This window comes from Maylandia zebra, linkage group LG4, assembly GCF_041146795.1.
Source record: "Maylandia zebra isolate NMK-2024a linkage group LG4, Mzebra_GT3a, whole genome shotgun sequence".
In the NCBI taxonomy this organism is placed as follows: Eukaryota; Metazoa; Chordata; class Actinopteri; order Cichliformes; family Cichlidae; genus Maylandia; species Maylandia zebra.
This window is the reverse complement of record NC_135170.1, coordinates 3951726-3974477: the sequence shown is the minus strand read 5'-3', so window position 1 is coordinate 3974477 and position 22752 is coordinate 3951726. Positions and strand designations below refer to the sequence as shown.

The 22752-nt window shown below is 40.5% G+C and overlaps 1 protein-coding gene and 1 long non-coding RNA gene across 3 annotated transcripts; one reads left to right on the top strand and one right to left on the bottom strand.

Annotated features, from left to right (window-relative positions):
• Nucleotides 1–981: 981 nt before the first annotated feature.
• On the bottom strand, nt 982–2988 carry LOC143418464 (uncharacterized). Its single transcript, XR_013098457.1, has 3 exons — nt 2934–2988; nt 1175–1564; nt 982–1017 (listed from the first exon to the last, which is right to left on the bottom strand). It is a non-coding gene; the product is annotated as an uncharacterized LOC143418464 (long non-coding RNA).
• A 16495-nt stretch (nt 2989–19483) lies between these two features.
• On the top strand, nt 19484–22073 carry tac4 (tachykinin precursor 4). 2 transcript variants are annotated; one of them, XM_076883570.1, is made up of 5 exons: nt 19484–19742; nt 21136–21232; nt 21349–21381; nt 21489–21542; nt 21731–22073. In XM_076883570.1, exons 1-5 carry the CDS (start codon nt 19617–19619, stop codon nt 21763–21765), a joined length of 345 nt encoding a protein of 114 aa, XP_076739685.1. In that variant the 5' UTR covers nt 19484–19616; the 3' UTR covers nt 21766–22073. The 2 variants fall into 2 exon arrangements, with proteins under 2 accessions (XP_076739685.1, XP_076739684.1); XM_076883569.1 differs by having other exon boundaries at nt 21133–21232.
• Nucleotides 22074–22752: the final 679 nt, after the last annotated feature.

The following is a 22752-nucleotide window of genomic DNA, read 5'->3' as shown; positions in this document are numbered from 1 at the left end:
GCAGTCACATGAGGGGAAAGCAATAAAAACATAAGCAGTATAACGTTACTGAACACAAAATGAAAAACTGCAAAGAATTGCAGAAGTGCAGTCTTTGACTTCTCAATGAAACAGATGGTTTTTGAAAGCAAGAACTTTAGAGAGTTTAGCTCCATCCAGTTCCATGAAAACCTTCTGGAAAACGTCAAAGTTGTAGCAAAGGTCAGCAGGGTAGGCAAGGTTTAATGCATACATGAGTCCAAATAGCATTATCACAGCAAATGCTACATTATCCAAAGTCTTCGCCACCCTGATGCCTGCAAGGACAACTCTTGTTCATCTGCTGAAGCTTGCTCTTTAAGAAGATAAATTCAAACAGTGGTGTCTTCAACAGTCTCACTGATGGCACGTTGTTCCATGCCCTGTAAAAAAGAAGCCATGTTAGTCATTTCATGCCAAGTAAGTAATATGACACACTGTGGAAAGTCCAAAAAAAAAAAAAGACAAGTACATACCACATACTCATGGATAAGCATGCCAGGGTCTTCACCCATGTAGATACACACTCCCTTAACACACTCAGCATCAACATCTTCACACTGAAATGAAATGTATGTAATTAGCATCTTCATTCAGCTCTTGTCCTTCATTTAAGTTTTAATAGTGTACTTTACATGAATGTTTTTAAAGTAAAGGCACACAAATTAATAATAGGTTTACTGGCAATTAATAATAAGTTGACAAAGTGAAGGTTAAAAAAAACAAGCAGATGTAAAAATACAAAATGAGAGAATTTATCATGGGAAACATTTGAAATCTTCCACAATTATAAAATTTCATCCAAAGAGGATCATGTTAAGTGAATGTTGAGGCTTTATCACTTACATTATCCATTTATGCCACAATTCTTTTCAGTATTAGTCCAAGCTCTCCTCTTCTGTTGACCAACTTCACCAGGTTGTCCAAGTGGAGAGCCAGCCGAGCCAGGAACTTTGTTTGAGGGGGGATGGTGGCAATTCTCTTAAACTCAGCGTTGATCTGAAAACATGAGCACAGAGAAATGAGCTTCAAAGGTTTAATACCTGGAAGAAGGCCGCAATCACTCATGCTGAAGAAATGGGCTGTCAAATAACAACTGTGCCTTAACCATTTTAGGCTAATACCACAAGAACACCGTGTATGAGGCAAACCTTACCTCATGGAAATCAAATAGAGCAGGCCATCTTGCCATGAAAGCCTCCACCATTGGTGCATCACGAACAACTTCATGTCTTCTGTATGAAAAAGTCTTTTCCATCTTGAGTTTCACCAACTCTGTTACTCTTTTTTATGTCCATGTGGTGGGCTTTGACATGTCAATAGCTTTAAGAGTCCCCTTGTCTGCTACTTCTGAAACTGAGGTAAGGTTAAGAAACTCATTCCCAAACAAGGAATCCATAAACTGAAGCTGCCCTGAAGACAACACTGTCTCTTGACTTCAACGATGAGATCCTCAGTTGATTCAGGCGCTTCATTAGAGAGTGAGCCTTCGACAGGTTCCGTCAGCCAAAACAGTCTTTAGGACCATAGGACTCCCCATAGGACTCTGTAGGAAAAAAAGAATTAAATATCAGACATTCAGAAAGAATCCTTTCAGTTTAGTTTTCATAAAGCTATCCATACCCAATACTCAAAGTTATAAAGATCAGACATAAAAAAGTAGAATTTATCTAATGAAATACATGCGACTGAACCTATTACACTTATATGAACACCTTTTATTTCTATATGCCTTTTTAAAGTCACAATGTGGACTGATCCAATCTCATAGTCAACCAATGGATAAGTATCAAGGAGTTCACAGAGTGAAGCGAGAGTGAATATTCTTGTGGATACTGGGCGGAGCTCAAAAGCTCTGTCGTGCTCTCTGTACCAGCCACCAAGCTCTCTGACAATGTAGAATATGCTGTGGTACAATGCAGATATGGTTTTTCAGTATTCTGGCAATCCACCTGCTGCCCTTTGGGCCAGTACCATTCCATTTCTATAAGTTATACTCTTTATGTCACACACTGTGCAAGGTTGACCTCTAGAATGTCAGGGAATATGTACCTAATGACTTAAGCTATCTCCTCTTTAAGCAAATCCACTAGAAAGGCCGATACAGCTGAGCCCTCTAATTCAGACTTGCCAAGAGATGGGGAGTTTAGATGGTAAGCTATAATCATCTGATGTTTTGACTTCTGTAATCATAAAGGTAAAAATTCCACCATCACAAAAAACATTAATTTTAATTGAAAAAAGGTATTCCAGTCCAGAAGAGCATCAATGGTTTCTTTAAAGTACCAATCTTTCCCTCATTTATACATAATGTTTTGAGAAGCAGCTCACATACGTTCTACACAAACTAGAAAAAAAGAGGGGGGGAAAGGGTCCTAATTTGTTTTGGGCCGATTTTGGAAAATTCACTATACATCACTTAATAAGACATAGTCTGTTGAACAAACTTATCTCCTTGTAGATATCTGCTGTATTATTTGGGCATGGTGGCAGGATCCTTCTTATAACTTGAGTGCATGTCATCAGCAAGAATTAAGGTATGGCACTGTGGCCCTCCCAGCTTCTGAAACTCTGACGGTTACAGCCGGACTAATTAGCCAATGTAGCCATAGCTAGCACGAGTAACACAAACACTATTGCGCTCTCAGTGACGTTTTAACTTGCTAAGCCATCAAAAACGTCAGTGCTCTCTGTAACATGCATAAATTCCATATCTGACCCACAACAGCTGCTTTCTCCCAACTATGTGCAATTTGTTAATATTTTTCAGCTTTAGCCACAAAGCTAATACCAACTTTAGCTAGCACTGTAAAAACAACATGTAGATGCATTACAGATTACGTTTCATATAGCATGCACTACAACAATTCTGTGAAAACGTACCCAACTAAAACAAATGTATTTAAATTACTTACCTTCTCACTATGCCTGACTCAGTGCCAAAGGTTGCATGTGGCTGAACAGTCTTCCAGAATCTGGCGGTCAATTGCGCTCTCCTTAAATTATGTTGTTGTCTTATTGGATAAGACTCTAGGGGCCTGTTCTTCGTACCGCGCTAAGTGAGTTAGCTGGATTAGATTGTTGACGATTTCGCGTGATCCTGGATCGTTCGGTTCCCCGAAGCCCATCCGGGACTTGCTGTCATAGCAACAGAGCCGTAAGCGTAAACCTGCTGGGGAGCAGGTTTACTTTATGTAAACAGGATTAGATCGCGGCCACGCAGGTATGTCCGCGTCATTCATACGAAAGCAACAGCAATATTCCACCACTGTTTCACCATAAATAAATAACATCAATGTAACTAAAGATAATGCAGCACTTGATCCTTTTATTGATTTCACACAGATACATACAGGTCATTTCCTAAAAAAGGGAAATGTACTATTAACATTCTATTACATGTATGTGATTATTACAGATGTAATTCATATTTCAGAGTAGTAATTGTAAATTACTTCGTGTAATCAAGATGAGAGACCACGGCTATAAAAGCGAAGGTGGATTTGGGAAGTCTGTCGCAGCCATGTCCTGTCCGTATACGCGAGCCACCCATTGTGGAAGGTGCAAGATTGATAAGGAGCGTCCTCAGAATTCAGCGTATATTGCGGGACAGACAGGATCCTTTAGCTCAGCGCGACAGTGTGCTCATTGAGAGATATCGATATTTCCGTGAGGATATTATTTACTTAACCAACTTGTTGACGAGGGGGTGCAGGACCACCACCTGTCTTTTTTTTTGCTCTGCCCTTTTCTTGGTTGCTGTTATGAACAAACAAACAGATTATTTCAGGGTCTCTTTCCAAGAGACTAAAAGCAATATAAGTGATAAATATTACCATTCTGTAGAATATTCGTATATTTCACTTTTACTTGTTCCCATGTTCTAGTGGGTCCTGTTGTGGCTCTAATGTGAAAGGGGATATAATATAACATATTATAATATAATATAATGTAATATAATATTGGATAATATGGTGTGATATGATAAATCTACCCTACCGCCTACTGGTGTTGGCCAGAGGGGCCGATGGCGCGATATGGCAGCCTGGCTTCTGTCAGTCTGCCCCAGGGCAGCTGTGGCTACAACCGTAGCTGCCTCCACCAGTGTGTGAATGTGAGAGTGAATGAATAGTGGCATTGTAAAGCGCTTTGGGTGCCTTGAAAAGCGCTATATAAATCCACTCCATTATTATTGTTATTATTGAATTACTTACGAGTTTGATTTGTCAGCAACTTCCTGCCAGCCCTCTCTCCTTGCTTTTGCAGCCTTTGCAGTGTTCCCTTGCGTTTTAATTAAACTCTGAAACTCCTGAAATCCCTCACTCAAGAGTTCTTGCTCTGCTGCCGAAAAATACCGAGCGCGCTCCTTCGACATTTTCGCCGACCAATCAAAGGGTTGCCGATCAATGTTTCTACTATCGATGCGTAGCCCCTGTTGGGCCACCCAGTGATCTCACATTACTTCATCCAGCTATACTAATCGTCAACAACAGGTGTGTTCAGGGAACCGGAATAGCGAGCTCAGAGTTAGCGCGATGATTTGGTCTTGGATGTTTCATTTGATCTTGGATGTAGTAAGCGACGTACGAAGCACAGGGCCTAGGTCTTATTATCCAATCGCATTTAGTTGTTGTCTTTGAATATATTGCATCATTTCCGGTTGTGGTCAAACATGATTACAATGGTTTTAGTATTCTAATTTAGTCACTTTAAATCAATGCAAGAAAAATGAGTAGTCTCAGTATTGTTTATAATCAAGTAAATGGTACTTTATTTAATCATGTAAATAAGAGAAACATGAGAGGCTTGTGTAGCATTAACTAAATTCATTTGTGCAAATTCAAAAGCCTGCCAATTCCCATTTTTTCAGTGTACAATATAAAGCACCTGAGGCGACTGTTGTTGTAATTTGGCGCTCTATAAATAAAATTATATTGAATTGAAGGATGTGGTTATGGATTTAATAAGGAAATGGGCACTTTGTGGGACAGGTGGTATTCATTTAAGCTCTAGCTGTCTGCTAGGTATCCCTTACCTGCACCAGCCAGCCAGAATGAAATGTCAGCATTTTATTGATATGTCACAATAATTAGCAGGTACTGGTATCTGTGTGATATGCTTGCTAGCCGATGTTAGCTCTCTGTCCTCTTGTTTAAATATGGACACTTACTGAAAAACAAAAACAAGTAAAAATAGATGATGATGATGATGATGGCCTAATGGGAGTTTACAAACGACTGGGTGACAACACTGTGCTTTTTCCATCTTTTATCTATACTCTATACTTTATGTATATTCTAGATGTGCTTAATATAGCAAAGGGCTTTTTTAAAACAAGCACCAAAATGAAAATTGAGGAAAACAAAAGTAAACATCATCATTAATCATTCATTTCTATCATTTCTTACGTCGCTTTTGACATTTCGAGCTTCCAGCCACACTGGAAAACATTTCATATGACTAGTACACCCAATAATAGCAGCAATAATTTGAATTGATCCTTTCCTTTTCTCAGTATCTCACACCATTTTGGAGGAATTTTACTCTGGAATATTTTGGTATACAGAGGAGTTCACGGTCGACTCAATGCCAAAGCACTGAGGTCCTGTAGCTGCAAAACGAACCCTAATCATCACCTCTCTGCCACCATGTTTATCAGTTTTATATAAGCTACAGCTGTGCTGTGTTTGTTAGAGACAGCATCCCTTCCACACAGGCAACACTTGTTCAAGTTTTTGAACACTGCACAGTTTGACCTTGGGGTGAATTTGTTGGGATGTCCACTCTTGGGAAGACTGTGTGTTAACACCTGAATGTTTCAAAAACATCTGCTTTTCTAGAAGTGCTCACGCCTGCAGATGATTAATTAGTCATGTGAATTTGATGAGCAGCTGCTACCCTTAAATTCCTGTGGAAGTAGTTTTTCACAGGATTGTAGAACAAAACAGCTAAATAAATAATTTAAGGTTTGGACTGTCACAGTCTGGCAGAGGCAGACTGTAGGAATTTGACGTGGAGGACCCAAAATGCTCCACGTCAAACGAAGGAACTTGGACCAAAACTTGAATATTAACAAAAAGTGAGCCGTTTAATAAGGCTTTTAAAAAGGGTACAAACAAAGGGCAAGACAAACTGAAGTAAAACTAACATCAACCTAAACTGGGAGAACTAAATAAACAACAAGAAAAACCTGGACATGAAACTTGGAAACACGGCATGGAAAACGTGGCGTGAACAACAGGCGACCTGACAAAGAACGAACAGAAACACACAGACTAAATACACACAAGGGGGGTTAGGGGAAGTGGAAACACATGAGGAAACAGCTGACACTAGTCTGACATAACGAGACAAAGGAAGCAAAGCTGACTGCACTGACATAGGACACAGACCTTCAAAATAAAAGAGGAAACAAAAAATGCAGACATGACAATATGAACTTGACAACATAAGACACGCAGGATGAAACACAAAGGGTGAGGGAAACTTAAACACAGGGGAAGAAAACACAAGGAGTCTAATAACCAAACGAACTTCGCTAATCTAATGAACTCAAACATAAACAACATCCAAATAAACTAAAACTTAAAACGCTGCGTCAACACACCCAGGAACCTGACACTTGGCAACTCAAGGAGTGTTAGATTACATTTCCAGATAAATGGTAGAAAACGTCAGGTGGAAATTGTGCAGCAGTTTTATGTAAACTGCTTTACAACTATCTGGCAAAGGCATAAAAACGGGATTTTGTGGCATGTTTCAGTTGTTACTTTGAATTACTTTCCTGGGTCTTGTGCACCTTCCAAACTTCAGTGTTGTTAACACACAAGGAAGAAAAAGTAATTAGCAGTTAACCCTAAATAGGTTACAGAAAAAGTAGTGTGCTGTCTCTGCTTACCCCTGGAGAAAGTGGTGACAGACTGCGTCTCCCAGGAACTGCTCCTGTGGTTGTTTACAGGATTCAGGTTGAGCTTCATCTCTGTCCACAGACTGTACAAAGAAAAAGCTGTGAGACACTAAAGGAACGACTGAGAGAGAAAGGGGGGGGAAAGTATTTTTTTATTTTGAAAGAATTTTCTTTGCCTACAAGTCGATTATTGTGAGAGGAGCATAAGAAAAACGGTTTTGTCTTGTTGAAAACAGTTTGTCACAGCTGAGAGCTTTTTCGTTGGACTCTTCTGAGGTCCTGACTGTTAGCAGCTGCTAAACATCACCAACTTTCCTTCTCCTCTCTCACTCCTCACAATGTGCCGGTGAGTCGTCCAAAATCATATAATAAATATAATAGTAGAGCAGCGGGCCTCTTTAGTCCTTCATATTGTGTCACTGATGAAAATTAAACCTTATCCCACCAACATATTTACATATATACTTGATCAAAAAAAGAAAGTTCAATTCTAAGAGTAGGCTGTCATGATCTTCGGTAGCCGATTGAATGGACGGAGAGTGAGGACCTAAATGCAGACACTGCAGGCAGAAGTTAAACGAGAAGTTTCTTTTTTTCAAGCTGACTGTTGAAAGTAAACTAATCAGGAAAACTAAACTGGGAGAAACCTCAGAAACCTGGGACACAGGGATAAGTGTACAGGTGTTCTGACAAAGGACTGAGGGAAACAGCCACTGTATACAATGAGGGGCGATCAGGGAAGTGGAAACACAGCAGGAACAAATTAGACATAACAAGACAGGGGAAGCAAAACCGAACACAATGCTCATAAGACTATCAAAATAAGACAGGAAGCAGCACGAACACTGAGACCCAGACACACAAGCTTGACTCTAAGGCGGGAACACAGAAGAACATGGGAAAAGGTGAGGGAGACAAAGAGACAGACAGAGGAGACACGGGGATAAGTGAACATGGAGACATCGTCTTCCACAGGAAGACACTGAGGACAAAACACTGAGAAAGGGAAACGATAAGGGAATTTAACCTGAATCACAACAGACAAACATAATAATTAGGAAAGTTATAAGCACAAGAAAAGTAAACTAGGAAAGATAAGTCTAAGAACACAACAATAACGACTAAACACGATTCAAAAGTCCACAGACACAAAACACTGGGTCAAAGACCCAGAACCATGACATAGGATGTCTGTCCAAACTGGGAGCTGGACTGGTTTCTGATACCTGACAGCTCTGTCTACACAAGTAGAGCCTAGAGTAAGTATTTCATTAGGATACAATGTTACGGTATGGACCTATGCAGATGTAAGAAAGTGAAGTATTTGAGCCTGAAGTTAAAGTGAAGACACAAGATAAATGCACTGCCAAAACAGGAAATGATTAACAACCAATGCTAAAAACAAAAATAAGGATGAGACACCAGAAAATGCTGAGGGGACCAATGAACTTCACAAACACAGACAGTGATTTACCAAATACAGCCAGGACGAAAGAGAGAGGATCAAGCAATGAAGAACGATATTAAACTGAAAAAAGACTGAGAACCCTGAGAAAAGACCAGCGATCACGAGGAGCCCTGGTCTGCTGATCAGCTGAAGGCGTTTAGAGCAGCCTGACAACAGAGACGCGACAAATGGATGAACACGTTTTTCAGCATCTGTGTCAGATACGACGTTCCTAATTGGGACAATATGTGCAGATGAGATAAGACAGTCTTTACAGTTGTTTAATGTGAGGCAACAGCTTGATTAAAAGTGACTTTGATTTCTCACAATATTTTAGCCAAAGTAATGGCGTTCAGGGCCTGGTCAGAGATTTACTTTATGTAGCCAAATATCAAAATGTCCATTTTGTGCCCTTCTGTGATATGATTCTACTATGAGGTCTGTATGATGTGATAGTGCCTGCTCCGTATGTGAGGAGAAAGAATTTAAAGCACGCTAAACAGCATCAGCATCTTAGCACTGTCCCTGTGATCACGCTAGCATGTTAACAGCAGCTGTAAAATGCACAGACGCACAAAGCTGCCAGGTTAGCTGTCAGTTCATAAAGGTCGTCTTTTTCTTCTGGATCAGGCATGATGCTCACTTCCATTTATAATGGACACTGATTGAAAAGAGACTGATTGCACGATTGTACTTTTTTTAAAGAACACAAAACAATGAGAGATGCAGAAGCTTGTGCCACTGTCATTAGAGCAAAGACACCCCTCTATAAATGACTGATCAACTGGTCCAAGTGTAACACAGTTTGAAGGCAGCTGATTAAGGGTCAGCTCCGGCCTGGACTGGAGCGTGGATGAAGAAAACACAGTGATGGGGGCCATCGTGGTTTTTGCTCCCGTTGGGGAGAAGGTGCAATTTCTCCCAAATGAGCATCTGCACACACTGGCTTTATGATGTTTCTGGGAACAGGATGCATTTCTTTTTACAATTTGCTTTGACGGTGTTTGATGAGTATTCTTAGAACAGATGTATTTTTAGATGATGTGTTTCCATAAGCTGAAACACACATTACAACATTACAAAGAACATTTAAGACAGAAGAACCAGAGGCTCACTGAACACTTTAAATATCTGTTTATCTATTTATCGTACATGATGAACTAATAACCAGAAGATATGGTTTCAAAGAAAGGGAAAAAAGAAAAGAGTTTTTAGACACTCGTCTGACATGTGCGTACAGTTGTGTGCCTGTGTTTCAATCACCTGTTTGAGGATTACTTCTTCTTCTTCTTGTGTGTACTTCTTTGGAACCCCAGACTAATTTCCCAGCACTCCCAGCACAGCAGAAGGATGGGAGTCTTTTAATGAAGCTCAAAAAACCCTCCCTTGTGATCATGAAGGTTAAGAGTTAGTGAGGCTGATCCCTGCTCAGGCAACAGACGGAGTGTCAGCAAAAATGTCAAATACGGCAGTGAAACATAACCGAGTCCGTCCTCTGGGAGGAATGAGTGAAATAACAGGGAAATAATTTCTATGCAGTAACTGTTAATGGATGACATGGATCAATCAAAGCACACAAGGCTGAATAGAAATGTGACGTAAAGAGTGAATCCATCCATCTTCTTCACCACTTGTCCAGTCCAGGATCAGCAGTGATCAGGCCGTCACAGTAACAATGTCCCGTTCCTGAGTCTGGTTTTTGATGATCAGTATTCTTGGTTTCTGTTCGTTTCTGGTTCGACTTTATTGATTTTTAGATCTTGGGTTTTGCACCTCCCGTGTGTTCCACGTGTCACGTCGAGTCAGTTGTGCTTTCTTGTCTGTTCGTGTGCTCAATGTTCGCCTCCACTGTCAGCCGTGTCGCCTTTTCAAGTCTGCGTCTCCTGATTTCTGTTTCCTGTTTTACTTTGATAGTCTCGTATCCTGTTTTCAGTGTGCTGAGTTTTGCTTCCCCGTTGTCTCATTATGTCAGATTAGTCTTGCTGTGTTTCCCTCCTGTTTCCCATTCCCTCGTTACTCCCTCGTGTATTTAAGTCCTTTGTCTTCCTCTTTTTGTTGCTGGATCTTCTGCATTTTCTGTCCCTCATCTCTGATTTTCACGTTTTATGTTCTTACTTTCTTTATACTTGTTCGTAGTTTTCCCCAGTTTAGGTTTTTGTTAGTTTTTCGCAGTCTCCCGTCGCCTTTTGTTTTTGGTGTTTTTTTGCCGCCCAATATAAAGGCTCACTCTTTGTTAAACATCCACCTGCATCTCTGTGTCTGCGTTTCGGTCCACATTCGATTAGGCCTCCCAAAATGCATTGGACTCAAATGCAGCAGTCTGGAGAAAAGTTTCAGTTTATTTCCCAAACACAGCTCACATGGTGAAGGTAAAGGTGTCCAGTCAGTGAAGTCCAAGGCCCAGAAAGAACAAGAAAATCCACACCTTAGCTCCACAGAATCGAGACCTCTTTCTGTCTCTCTAAGATCTCAAAGGCCTTCTGCACAGAGACACACAAAGCAAGCAGCAAACACTGAGCGAGAAAGCCTGCTTCACTAACTGTGGTCAGTTCAATGATCCAGCAAAGCCTGAAGACGATCTTAAGTAGCTGCTGATTGCAAATGGGTGAGCTCATTACCTGCAGGTGAGAGGAACCGAAGGGTGTTAACCCAGGACACGTCCCGCTCCTGAAACACAACGCTGAGGTCAGCTCACTCACACAAAACAACAGAAGGATAGAAAATGGTGAGCCAGCACAGGAGGACTGAGGGACCATGGCAATTTTCTTTGATTCTGGAAGGTGCTACTTAATGGTTCCCTTGTATCCCCACATTCAATACCCTGCAGGTTATCATATGAGAAATGTGAGGAAGGGTTCAAATTAAGTGGACACACATCTCCAGGAAGAAAGCTGTTTCGCTTCTTTCTGTAGTTTTTCTCCTTTAGGATTATTTCCTTTTTACCCTCAGGGTGTTTAAAAAAAACCCTGTCAGACCTGCAGTTCTCTATAAAACAGAAAGTAATGCGGCTCTAGTCGCTACTTCGTGTCTAACCATCCCCATTTTATTCAGTTAATACAACATTACATAGATTTAAGTTCACGTGTGGCAGAAGACTAATGTAAGCGTTCTTCTGGCCTGTGATTTAAAAACAATGGTTCAGGTTGAGTAAATGTATTTATTTGAACACAAATGCACAAACGAACACAATCGCAGTAACATTAGACTCCATTAAGCTCCTGTTGGTCCTCTGACATCTCTGAAAGGCTTGACTGCCATCCAGAAGTCCACCAAACGCTCACTAAGGTTGACAAGTCAGGTAGATTCAAGGCCTGCACTCCGTCCTACTGTGGAGTCCCTGGAGAGGAGAATTTCTTTCTTTCTTTCTTTCTGCAAGTTTATTCATGCAGGGAATCCTATTTTTGCAATTCCAAGCAGGAAAACACTCTCCCAAAATATCATCCCAGGCCTACATGACAGAGAATGTGCATCTTCTCTTTTGTTTTCATATTTTAATTTATATTTGATTGTGTTGTGGTTTGCAGTGTTTTGTGTTGTTTCACTTAAATTTGTTTAAAAGGAAAAAGCTGAAAATTTAAATAGTTAAAAGTTGAAATGTAAATTGTTGGTTTTTGTATTTTAACATTTATTTATTACGTTTTATGTGGAGTGAATAAATAAAAGTATATTTACGGTGGCCCCTACAAAGCACGTAGTGCGTCGTTCACTTCAAAGAGCCATTTCGTTTGCGACCGACACATCACTATTACCAAGCCCAGCATGTCAGCTATGATTTGGAAGGGGATCCTTACAACACCTACTGAATAGCTGCCTTGACCAGATGCTGAAGGCGGTTCCAGAAAGTAGTAGGCAACGCCATGGCAAACTCCATCTTGGCCCAAAGACAAGACTCGCCCTTGTCAAAGCTGGAGAAGAGCCCTGTCGGTAGCAAAGAATAAGGTCAGGTCTCCTCTATACAGCCTCGGACTGGCAGCTGCAGGATGACCTAAGGATGCAGTTGATGTTCTCTCAGCACATCACTGAAACATCACTTCAACCAGACATGTTTATGTCTCAAAGGCAACAAAACAGCTTATTGTCCTCGATCTCGCCACGTCCTGGGAAGAGGAAGAGGGAAATGAAAGAAGTAAAGAAGTGCCGGGAAGGCGGCTTGAAGATGTACTATGAGCCAATAGAGGTGGGCTCTAAAGGCTTCGCATGATGCTCACTCCGCAAAGTCCTGAACCAACTGGGCCTAACAGGAGTGGCTAGGAAGAGGGTGAAACCGCAGAGAAGGCCCCAAGGTGGCTGTGGATGAAGAGGGCTGATCCGTGGGTGGCTGTCGCTGGGACGCAGGCTGGGGTCTGCTCAACCTTAGCTGGGTGCCTGGATGATAGTGTCTGATGTTGAAAGACCCGAAACACCAGATGACCCCATGTTACATCACTGAAAATGCGTCCCAGCGCATCCAAAGATGCATCGTGCACACTCCATTAATAATAATAATAATAAAATGAAACTGAATGTTTCCCAACTGAGGACACTTCATTTAAACAGATCCCATTCAATTTAAGATTTTAAGTACTTATGTAACAAAATTACATTATAAGATTTACATGTAATCAAACTACTTAAAGTCAGGAGTTTAGGGCATGAATTATACAAACCTCTCTTTCACTCTCTCTTTTGCTGCAGGCGTCTCTGAACTGCATTTCCTTATGCTTCCTTTCCTCTGTCTTTGTCTTTGTTTTAAAACTGCAAACTCTTTCATCAGTTCCATCAGAGGGTCCTTTCTGATTTCTGGATGCTCTCAGATTATTTATGCTTGATTTGGTGCTATGTAAAAATAAATAAATAAATTTAATTGAACACGCATGACTGGCTGGAAAGGAGACGTGAGAAGAAACAGGTATTAAAAACATTAAAATGTTTGGAGCTTTGGTATTTTCATTTGTTATTATAGAGAGCCATGGGCTTAGACTGAAACATTAAGACAACATGATTGTGCAACAGAACTATGAGAAGCAGAGACAAAAATTAAAAAAGTGAACATGCACAACAACTTTGAACATGAGCAATAACAGTAACCCTGCTGAAACACACAAGCTATTAAAGTTAAGTGGTTTATAAATTAAAACAAGTGAATTTATCACTCAGCTGAATAGTTGCTGCTTTCACACTTAAGCAGGTTATTTCCCAACACCCCCCCCCCCCCCCCCCCACACACACACACACACACAGAGGTGGAGCCCAAAGGAGTCGAGTGGAGTTTATAGCACTGCTCTGAATCCCTGTTGTAGTTTGCATTTATACTGGTGTGCTGTGCTGTTCAGTGCCGTATAAGGTTTGAGGAAGATAAATCCTACAGAATAACAGGGCTACATGTGAGGATTATGGGACTGTGGAAGGCTGGTGAGGTCAGGTGAAAACAGTTAACATCTGTAAAGACCATTAGAGCGATGCTGACAATGACAAAGACGGGCAAAAACTAAAATGGGAAGCAATCAAAAGACTAATACGAAAGACAGACAGTAAACAATTACAGACCAATATCTCTACTCCCACAGTTCTCAAAAATTTTAGAAAAGTTATTTGTTAATAGACTTGATAAATATATTGAGAAGCATTATCTCCTAAGTGATAACCAACATGGTAAAAAGGCCCACTTCAGTGGCAGTGATGGAACTTGTAGAAGGGATATCTACTGCAATAGATAATAAAGAATATACTGCTGGTGTTTTTATAGACTTAAAACAGGTGTTTGATACAAATGATCTATATTAATGAATAAACTAGAGAGATATGGTCTTAGAGGGATAGCAGACAAGTGGATGAAAAGTTACCTGGATGACAGAAACCAATAATGTAAAATCTAATCAGTTGAAGGTAGCTTGTGGTGTTCCTCAGGGCTCTGTGCTGGGCCCTAAATTATTCATGTTATATATAAATGACATATGTAGTGTTCCCAAACTGTTAAAATGTGTATTGTTCGCTGATGACACCACTCTGTGTTGCTCAGGTAAAAACCAGGAACAGCTTCTGACTACAGCGGAAAAGGAGTTAAATATATTTAAAACACTGGTTTGATGTAAATAAGTTATCATTAAATACAAACAGAATGTGGCAGGATGAATGTTATCCCTCGGTCCAACCCACTTTCAGCCTGGCCCATTAGGGGGCGCTGGTATAAATAGTGGCCATTTGAGTGTCTCTGGGTCGCTTGCCTGTGATCTCCTTTTTTGGTCACCTGACTTCCTCTCGGTGTGGTGGAGATCATTTGTGGGTTACTCCTCTGAAGTCTCCATCGCGGCTGGTCGTAGCTATAGAAGCCTCCTGAGCTATTCTACTTACGTTCTATGACACGGCTTATTTGGAAGTGTGGACCTTAGTTTTGCGCCAAGCTACGCGAACTGAAGTGCTGCTGTTTTGCCTTGCTGTGCTTTTATCGTCTGTTCCCGTTGTGAGAATTCTTTCCCTGCTGCTGTCAGCTTTTACAGTGGACGTCGGCGTGGACAACGGCCATATGCATGCCGGTTATCGGAGTCAGCTGGCGTGCATATTGATTGACTGTTAACTTATCGTCGTGTGGACGGCAAGTTGGAGCAGTACGGCGATTCCGTTTGCTCCAGATTTTAGAGTTTTATTCAGATTGTATGTTGTTTTATTGCTTTTTGATTTGTAGTTTGGATTTTCTGTTACACCACTGGTGGGAGGCCCTTTTTCTAGCTGTAGATCACCAGTGTGGTCCTGCAGTTGGGTTATCCCCCGGTGCTACACATTAGTTTGTTGTAATATATTAACATTTTCTTTGTTTCTTTTATTCAGATGCGGAGTGCCGACGTGGAGGAGACTAGGGTGCCTTGGTGGTGGGATCCCTTGAGTGTACACACCTGCCTTGTCTAGTTTATTAGTGTGAGTGTGTGATAGTGTGTTGCACTTGTGTTTTGGTGTGTTTTCTTTCTTTAGTTGTGTGTGGCATCCCTGCCCCTCCACTGGTAAGCCTCAGCTCTGAATACCTTTTTAAGCATATTTGTATTTGAATATTTATGATTGTGTTTTAAATAATTATTAATAAATTGTCAATTTGTTTATTATTGAACCTCGTCTCTGGATTGAGTATAGCGAACCTAAGTGCCTTTTTGGTGATTTAGTGTCATTTCCAGTATTCTCTGGGTGAAATTCCCAGGGTGGCGTTGTCGTTCTTTAAAACTGAAGAGTATTTACTTTATATCCCAACCTCGTCTCGCCACAAAAACAAAATGTATTAATTTTGGTACCAGACAAATGAAAGATTTATCTAAAATCAGGGTTGATGGAATTGAAATTGAAAGAATAAACCATGTGAAAACAAAAATGTCAAAAACCATTGATTTTCTCTACAAAACAAACATGTCCTGAACAAGAAATCATTACACACACACTATTGTTCTCTGTGCTTCCATATATGACTTACTGTCTATAGATACGGGCTAATGCATATAAAACAAATACTCTTCCCATTTTGGAGTTGCAAAAAAGAGCTATAAGAATTATAAACCAAACTATATAGAACCAACTAACATTTTGTTTATTAATCTGAATACCCTGAAATTTTATGATTTAGCTGAATATAAAATGGCACAGATAATTATAAAGCACAAAACAACTGGCTTTGCTGCAGTCAGAGAGAGTCAATATGACATAAGGGCAACAGATTTCTTTAAAAAGAACAAGATGAGGACGAACATAAAGCAGAGACGTGCTTCTGTTAGAGGAGGAAACCTGTGCAATAGTTATGACAGGGATTTAAAAAGGTGGAGTTCATTTCACTTGTTTACAAACATGTTTAAAAATAGATTATTAGAAAAATATATAAATCAAGAATGAAAAGAGCAAAAATAATAATACTGAAACTCTTGGTTGTTTTGCTTTGATTATTTTAATGAAATTTAATTTAATCGATTTACTTATCTAAGGTGGAAAGGTTTTTTATTTTGTTTTGTTTGTTTGCTTTGTTTTACTCTTTGCTTCGAGCCCTGTGTATATGAGCTGCATGCTAGAAGATCTTTTGTTAAAGCGTAATAAGCACATGATTCAGCCAATACCTTTTGATCAGCTTTGTCTCGTGCTTTCTCGCTTTGTGGTAGATCTTTATTCTGTATTCACTGAGATGCTAATCAATAAATCAATATTCAACTCAACATGGTGACGGAGACAAGGGATCACAGGAAGGCAAAAGAAATATCACTGAAACAAGACAGAGAGGGAGATGGTGAGGGTGGAAGAAATGATGAAACACGTGAAATCAAAGCAGGAACTAAAACTAACATAATGAATAAAGCAAAAAAACCAGGAATCCCAAAACATAACAAACTTCAAGAACAATAAAAGACAAACTCAAACACCAAGAACCCAAATCCTCGTTGGAAGTTGTTAAATCTGAAAGAATTCTTTTGAAGCACAGATTGAACAGGTTGAGTCCATGCACGAATGTCAGCTACAACAATGGGAAAAATGTTGACACTGGTAGAAAACAAGCTACTGCATTAAGACTAACAGCCAAGCTAGATATAGTTCAAGCCTGTTACAGATGGTGCACTAATCAACAGACAGACAGAAAAAACTCACAGCTGCTGAGCTCTGCATCACTTTGAACACATGCTGCAACATGCAGCTACATCTTGAGGAAGATGAAGGTCAAGTTACATCAATGCACACAGCATATTGAGCATCAGACAGACAAAGTATGTGGGTTTGTTAGTTGGTTGAGACCAGAATCGGAGCTCAAAGAGTGAATAAAACTGCACTAACGCTCCTCCAAAATGGCCAGAAAGGCTTTGGCTACTATGCTAATTGCTAATTCGTTGCAATCTTCACCTTTTCACAGCTTTTACCTGAAAGCTGCTCATAAGAACAGCAATCGCTACATCAGAAATCATCAAAGCTACACACAGCTTCCTGAGGCTGTAGAGCTGTATAGAGCAGCACCTGCTATTAGACGAACTGTTCATAAAAACTTATAGACTAATGCAGTGTTGAATGGTGGCCATAGCATCGGCTATGTGGTGTAGGATAAGCTGCAGATTTAAAGCAGTAGTGTTTCTTTGTGAATTTAGTTGCATAGGCATGTTGCTAATTTCCAAATTGAGCATCAGAATGGTAAAAAAATGCTTTAAGTAAGATAAGTAAGAGCTACACCAGCAGAAGACCACATCAGGGCTACACCTGTCAGCTAAAAACAGGAAGCAATTCACACTGGCTTACCAAAACGTGACCATGGAAGATTGGAAAACCATTACCTGCTCGGATGAGTCTCAATTTCTGCTGCAGCATTTTGGTGTCAGCATCAGAATTTGGTGTAAACAGCATGAAAACATGGCGCCATCCTGCCTTGTGCCAGTGGCTCTGCTGCAGGTGGTGTACTGGTGTGGGGAATGTTTTCTTGCTGCAATTTTTTGCCCTTTAGTACCAACTAAGCATCATTTAAACACTACAGTCTACCTCAGGATCGCTCCTGACCTTGTCCACCCTGTATGACCATACTGTACTCATCCTCTGATGGCTGTTTCAAGCAGGATATGTCAGGAGCATGTCACAAAGCTCAAATCATCTCACGCTGGTTTCACAAACATGGCAATGAGTTCACTGCACTCAAATAACCTCCACTCTCAGCAGATCTCAATCCAATAGAGCACCTTTGTGATGTGGCGAAGCAGGATATTCACATTATGGATGTGCAGCTAACAAATGTCAGAAACTGGGTGATGCTGTCATGTATGGACCAAAATCTCTTTTCAGCCCCTTATTGAATCAGGGAGTCCAACCCGGTACTAGTAAGGTGTACCTACTGACGTGGCTGACTGAATTTTGTGCTTTCTTTATAGTAAATAAAAACATTTCCTTCAAATGTTGATACAAATCGATGCATCAAAATTGACCAAAATTCAGGAAATGAAATGTCTGATACTCACAGGTTCCTGGGAGAAGTCTTTCAGATCCCTCACATGTAAACACTTCTGGTCATGTGTCTCAAGTATGAAATCTGCCCGGTGTGCTTAACTCCTGTCCCAAAAGAAAACTCCAATTTTGCTCCATCTTTCACTCTCCTCACTGAGTCTTGAATGAAGAGCTTGTGTAAAGCTATTTTCCCCAAAAGGAAGTGAGCGCTCCTTAACTGTTGCTGAGAGATGAATCAGTTATGCCACATAAATAAATAAATAAATAAATAAATAAATACATACATATGTGCAAAATTGTTTGCGTGGGTGTAGCTACTTGTGCCACTCATTAAAACACATAGAGGTGGAGACTGATTGATCAAATGGATACTAATAGCAGAATAATTTGTTGGTGTTAACAGCGTTTTTTCAAAGAGTTCTGGTGAGCTGAAGAATCCTGTATTGAAAATGAAAGAAAATTGAAGTCATAGGACATTCAGAGCAGAACCAGTTGAGTTTTACCCAGCGGGTGGGTCCAAACCCACATGTGGGGCTGATGCACAATTGTGTGTTTGTCACAGATCAAGTCAAAGGATGGATTCTCGTCAGAAGCTGCACTGATCATGATTATAAACCCATCATAATACTGTGGCACTCACCCGCAGAGTCACACAAACAAACCATGAATACATCTAGCCCCGAAAATCAAATTGCACTGGGACAAGGCGACACGAACCATAAAGAGGACACAAAACACGATTATGATCTGGTTCAGGGAAATATAACCGTGTCAGTTGGAGTTGTGATTTGGTTTGGCGTCTTGTGCTCAGCCTGTAAAATAAAGACACATCCTGTCTTTTCCTACGCTCGCACCATTTTTCTTCCTTTGGGTTCATCGAGCTGACATTTCAAAGGCACACTGTGTCATATATGGCTTTGCCACATTTTACCATAAACGTGTGGGGTAAATGAAACAGAAGCTAACCAATCAGCACACCCATCCTTCACAGTTTGGGTCAGTTGGTTTTAGATTAGATGAAGTTTACTCACAGTCAACAGCTCATGAGTCAGACAGAGGGGTGGGAAAAAATCTGGCCTGCAGGATGTGTTCGGTTTAATACGAGGCTGCTGGAGGAAGCGGGGAGGAGCGAGCACAGGGCGTTTATAAGAGCAAGCACGGACCTCGCCTCAAGACCAGAGCACAAAGTGCAGAAACATAACCACGCGTGGACGGGTTGAATTCTGTTGGCTCCTGTATGCGTCCGAATCAGGGAGACTCTTCTTGACTATTTGCAGCCACTTCTATATTTTATTATTGTTGTTATTACTTTGGCATCCTTAGGTAGCCATGGAGACGCTGAAGTTTGTAGTAGTGATGCTGGTGGTCGTGCTGGTGCAGGTTTGCAGCGCGCTGGGGACTCCGCTCTCCGGGGAAGAAAACGACGGAGAAATGTGGACGGTGGAGGACTGGCAGGTACAACCCCCACCCCGACCCCTCAAAGAAAAGAAAAGGGAGAGGAAGAGAGACGCAGATTTGAGGGTTGCATCCCCATATTACGGAGCTTTGTAGAGAAAAAGATATTTTCTTATCAGAATCAAGTCTAAATTTGTTTAAGCTGTATAAATATTACAAAACAAACTTCTCTCTCTTTCTCTTCTTCTGCAGTTTCTTTGACTAACTTGCTTTTCAGCACCACAGACAGAGACCGAAAGTCCAACAGAGGCTGGAGGATCATCGCCTTATTTGTTAGAGCCAATCATCTAAAATCATCAGCAGCCGATATTAAAAAATAGTTCTGGTAATAGTTCTCTGTCGAATGTGCCTGCAGCTACAAATCCTCAGAGAAATGTGAACATGACAACCGAGCGTGTCCGCCAAACTGGTAATTAGATGGTAAATGGGCTCGTTCACGCTTTTCCACTCTAACCGAGCAATTCAGTGCTTCACACACACACACACACACACACACACACACACACACACACACACACACACACACACACACACACACACACACACACACACACCTGGTCTATCTGACCTGGTCGATCTCCTCGTAAACATGCTAATTTCCTTTATTCATACATTTCACTTAAAGCCAAAAACTGAAGTACAGACAGTGAAGTGTGTTCAGTGACGTCAGACGCGTCACCGCTGGAATAGTTGAAAGCGAGGAGAACTCGTCCAGGGCAGAGACGTGTTCGTGCTGACCGCAAACTTTAGACTTTTGGAAATAAATTCACGCGTGATGCTGTGCTTTATATCTACGTGAGTGTGGCGAGCCTCAGTCTTCTGTTGTTGTGTGTGCAATTTTCTGGGACACATCTGCAGATCCGTTGAATCACATGCCTCCGAAATAAGAAAATCTGCGGTGGTTTATTTGCGATTTGACGCGTAGAAATGAAGGCCTAGCAGGCACAGATGGCGTGTTTATTACCATATTTAACAGCTGGAGTCTCAGCTAATGTCTGCTTCTGTGGCAAAGCATTTCAAAGCCATGTTCACGAGTAATTCTTACAGCTAAGATGTGTCATTCGGAAACATTTTAGAAGTCTGAGAAGTAGATGTGTTACAGGGTTATGAAGTCTCCACGACTACAAATAGTGTTTTGTGTGTTTGGTGTGGTATATCTATAGTATGTGGTGACCTTTAGTCCAGATGCTGGTGAAGAATTTTGTAACAGACTTTTATGAGACACAAAGAACGAGTGTATGCAGAGCTTAATACTCCCATTTCTGCTTATTTCCACAATCTGACTAGATCCTAGTATTTATATCAGCAATAACTTATTGTACTATATGTACGCGTGTGTGTGTGTGTGTGTGTGTGTGTGTGTGTGTGTGTGTGTGTGTGTGTGTGTAAGCAGGGTTACCCAGTGGAGAGAGGAATAACCATTCGTCTGGCAGATCTCATCAAGCGGTCCAAAGCGCAGCAGTTCCACGGTCTGATGGGAAGAAGCTCAGGTGAGCAAATAAACCAGCTCATAATTGTACTGCATGGTTTAGAGTTGATGATGTGCTCCACAGTCCTTTTTGCTTCCTGTAATACCCGAGACTTCTTTATCTCTTGCTTGTTTCAGGTGTATCCCACGCTGTGAGACTGGGCAGGAAAAGTGAGTAAGACAGATTAGAGTTCAACTTTTCTTTATTGTTTTATTTTGGTAGCGAGCCTAAAAATCTTTGTGTTCCTCTTTCTCTGTGTGTTGGTTTGTTTTTACAGGAAATAAAGGGGAGATGTTTGTTGGACTCATGGGCAGAAGGAGTTTAGGAGGAGGTAAATGTCCGGCTACAGCCACGTCTATTTGTATATAATGTTTGCTTTGCATAACTCTTTAGATAGAGAAGCGGCTCTGTTATCATGTTTGAATCTGCCATTTAAAAAGTGATTTTCAAGCTTGATTATAATCAAATCTAAATGTTCATTCTAATATTTGTTTTTGCTGTTTTCTTTCTGTTTTACAGACATGGAAGAAGAATTTAAATCGGACTCTTACTGAAGACAAAAAAAGAAAAGAAACCAAACTCCATTTCAGTTATAACGTCTTATTCAGCCATCCGTTGTTGACCAACAGGACACTGAGTATGATGCACTTTGACCGACACGGTCCAAACACCTGTTACAATGAGCTGAAATAAATGCTTTTAAAAATCGCTAACTTCACTCCCGTCGATCTGATGAACTGCACTGCTGTATGTTGTAGCTGATGATATCTTGCCACATTTAAACTTAATGCATATGTAAGTCTCGTGTCTTTTCAAAGGGTTCGCTCAGTTTGTGCCAGATTCATTAAAGATGATTTCATTAGCTAAGTGTGCTTTCTTTCTCTGTCATGCATTACTTGCAGAATATCATTCTCTCGTGTTCATGACCCCTACTGGTCCACTAATTCTTAATTTACGTTTTAATAATTAGAAATAAGCAAAAAAGATGTTTGGTGTTAATTGTTATTACCTATTGTTATTTAAACTCACTAAAATAAAAGTGGAATAGAAACCCTGAGTATACGAGGGCATTTTTAAGTGTATTTACAGGGAACCACACTAATATTCAGCTCTGCTTTAGGCTACATTTGCTTATCTAATAAGTAAATTAATTCATTAATTAATAAATATTTAGAATTTGCAACCGAAATAAACATTTGGTAACAGATGTTTTATTTAAAACACTGACAGGCACATTCTTTTCCCCTGCATCGGCCCTCTGTAAAGATATTACAATTAATAAATCACATGTTACATCTTTGCATCTAACTAACATGAAAGCGTGACCAGGAAAAAGAGCAGATCAAAGGTCTCCTATCATCTCCCTCATGTGTGGAATTAGCAAGTGTTACAACTCTGAGTCAGTTCTGCTCTTTAAACATTTTGAGGCACCACAGAGATCTGTTCTTGATCCAGTTATTTAATCTAATAATAATGACATTGTTATTCCAAACCAACACTTTATGTTCAACCTTCTTTTTAACTGATGATACAATAATATA

Coding starts and splice junctions, on each gene's coding strand:
- tac4 (XM_076883569.1), top strand. CDS start 19,617: ATGGAGACGCTGAAGTTTGTAGTAGTGATGCTGGTGGTCGTGCTGGTG. Junction 21,382..21,488: donor TGTGAGACTGGGCAGGAAAA/GTGAGTAAGACA, acceptor TTGTTTTTACAG/GAAATAAAGGGGAGATGTTT. Junction 21,543..21,730: donor CAGAAGGAGTTTAGGAGGAG/GTAAATGTCCGG, acceptor TCTGTTTTACAG/ACATGGAAGAAGAATTTAAA.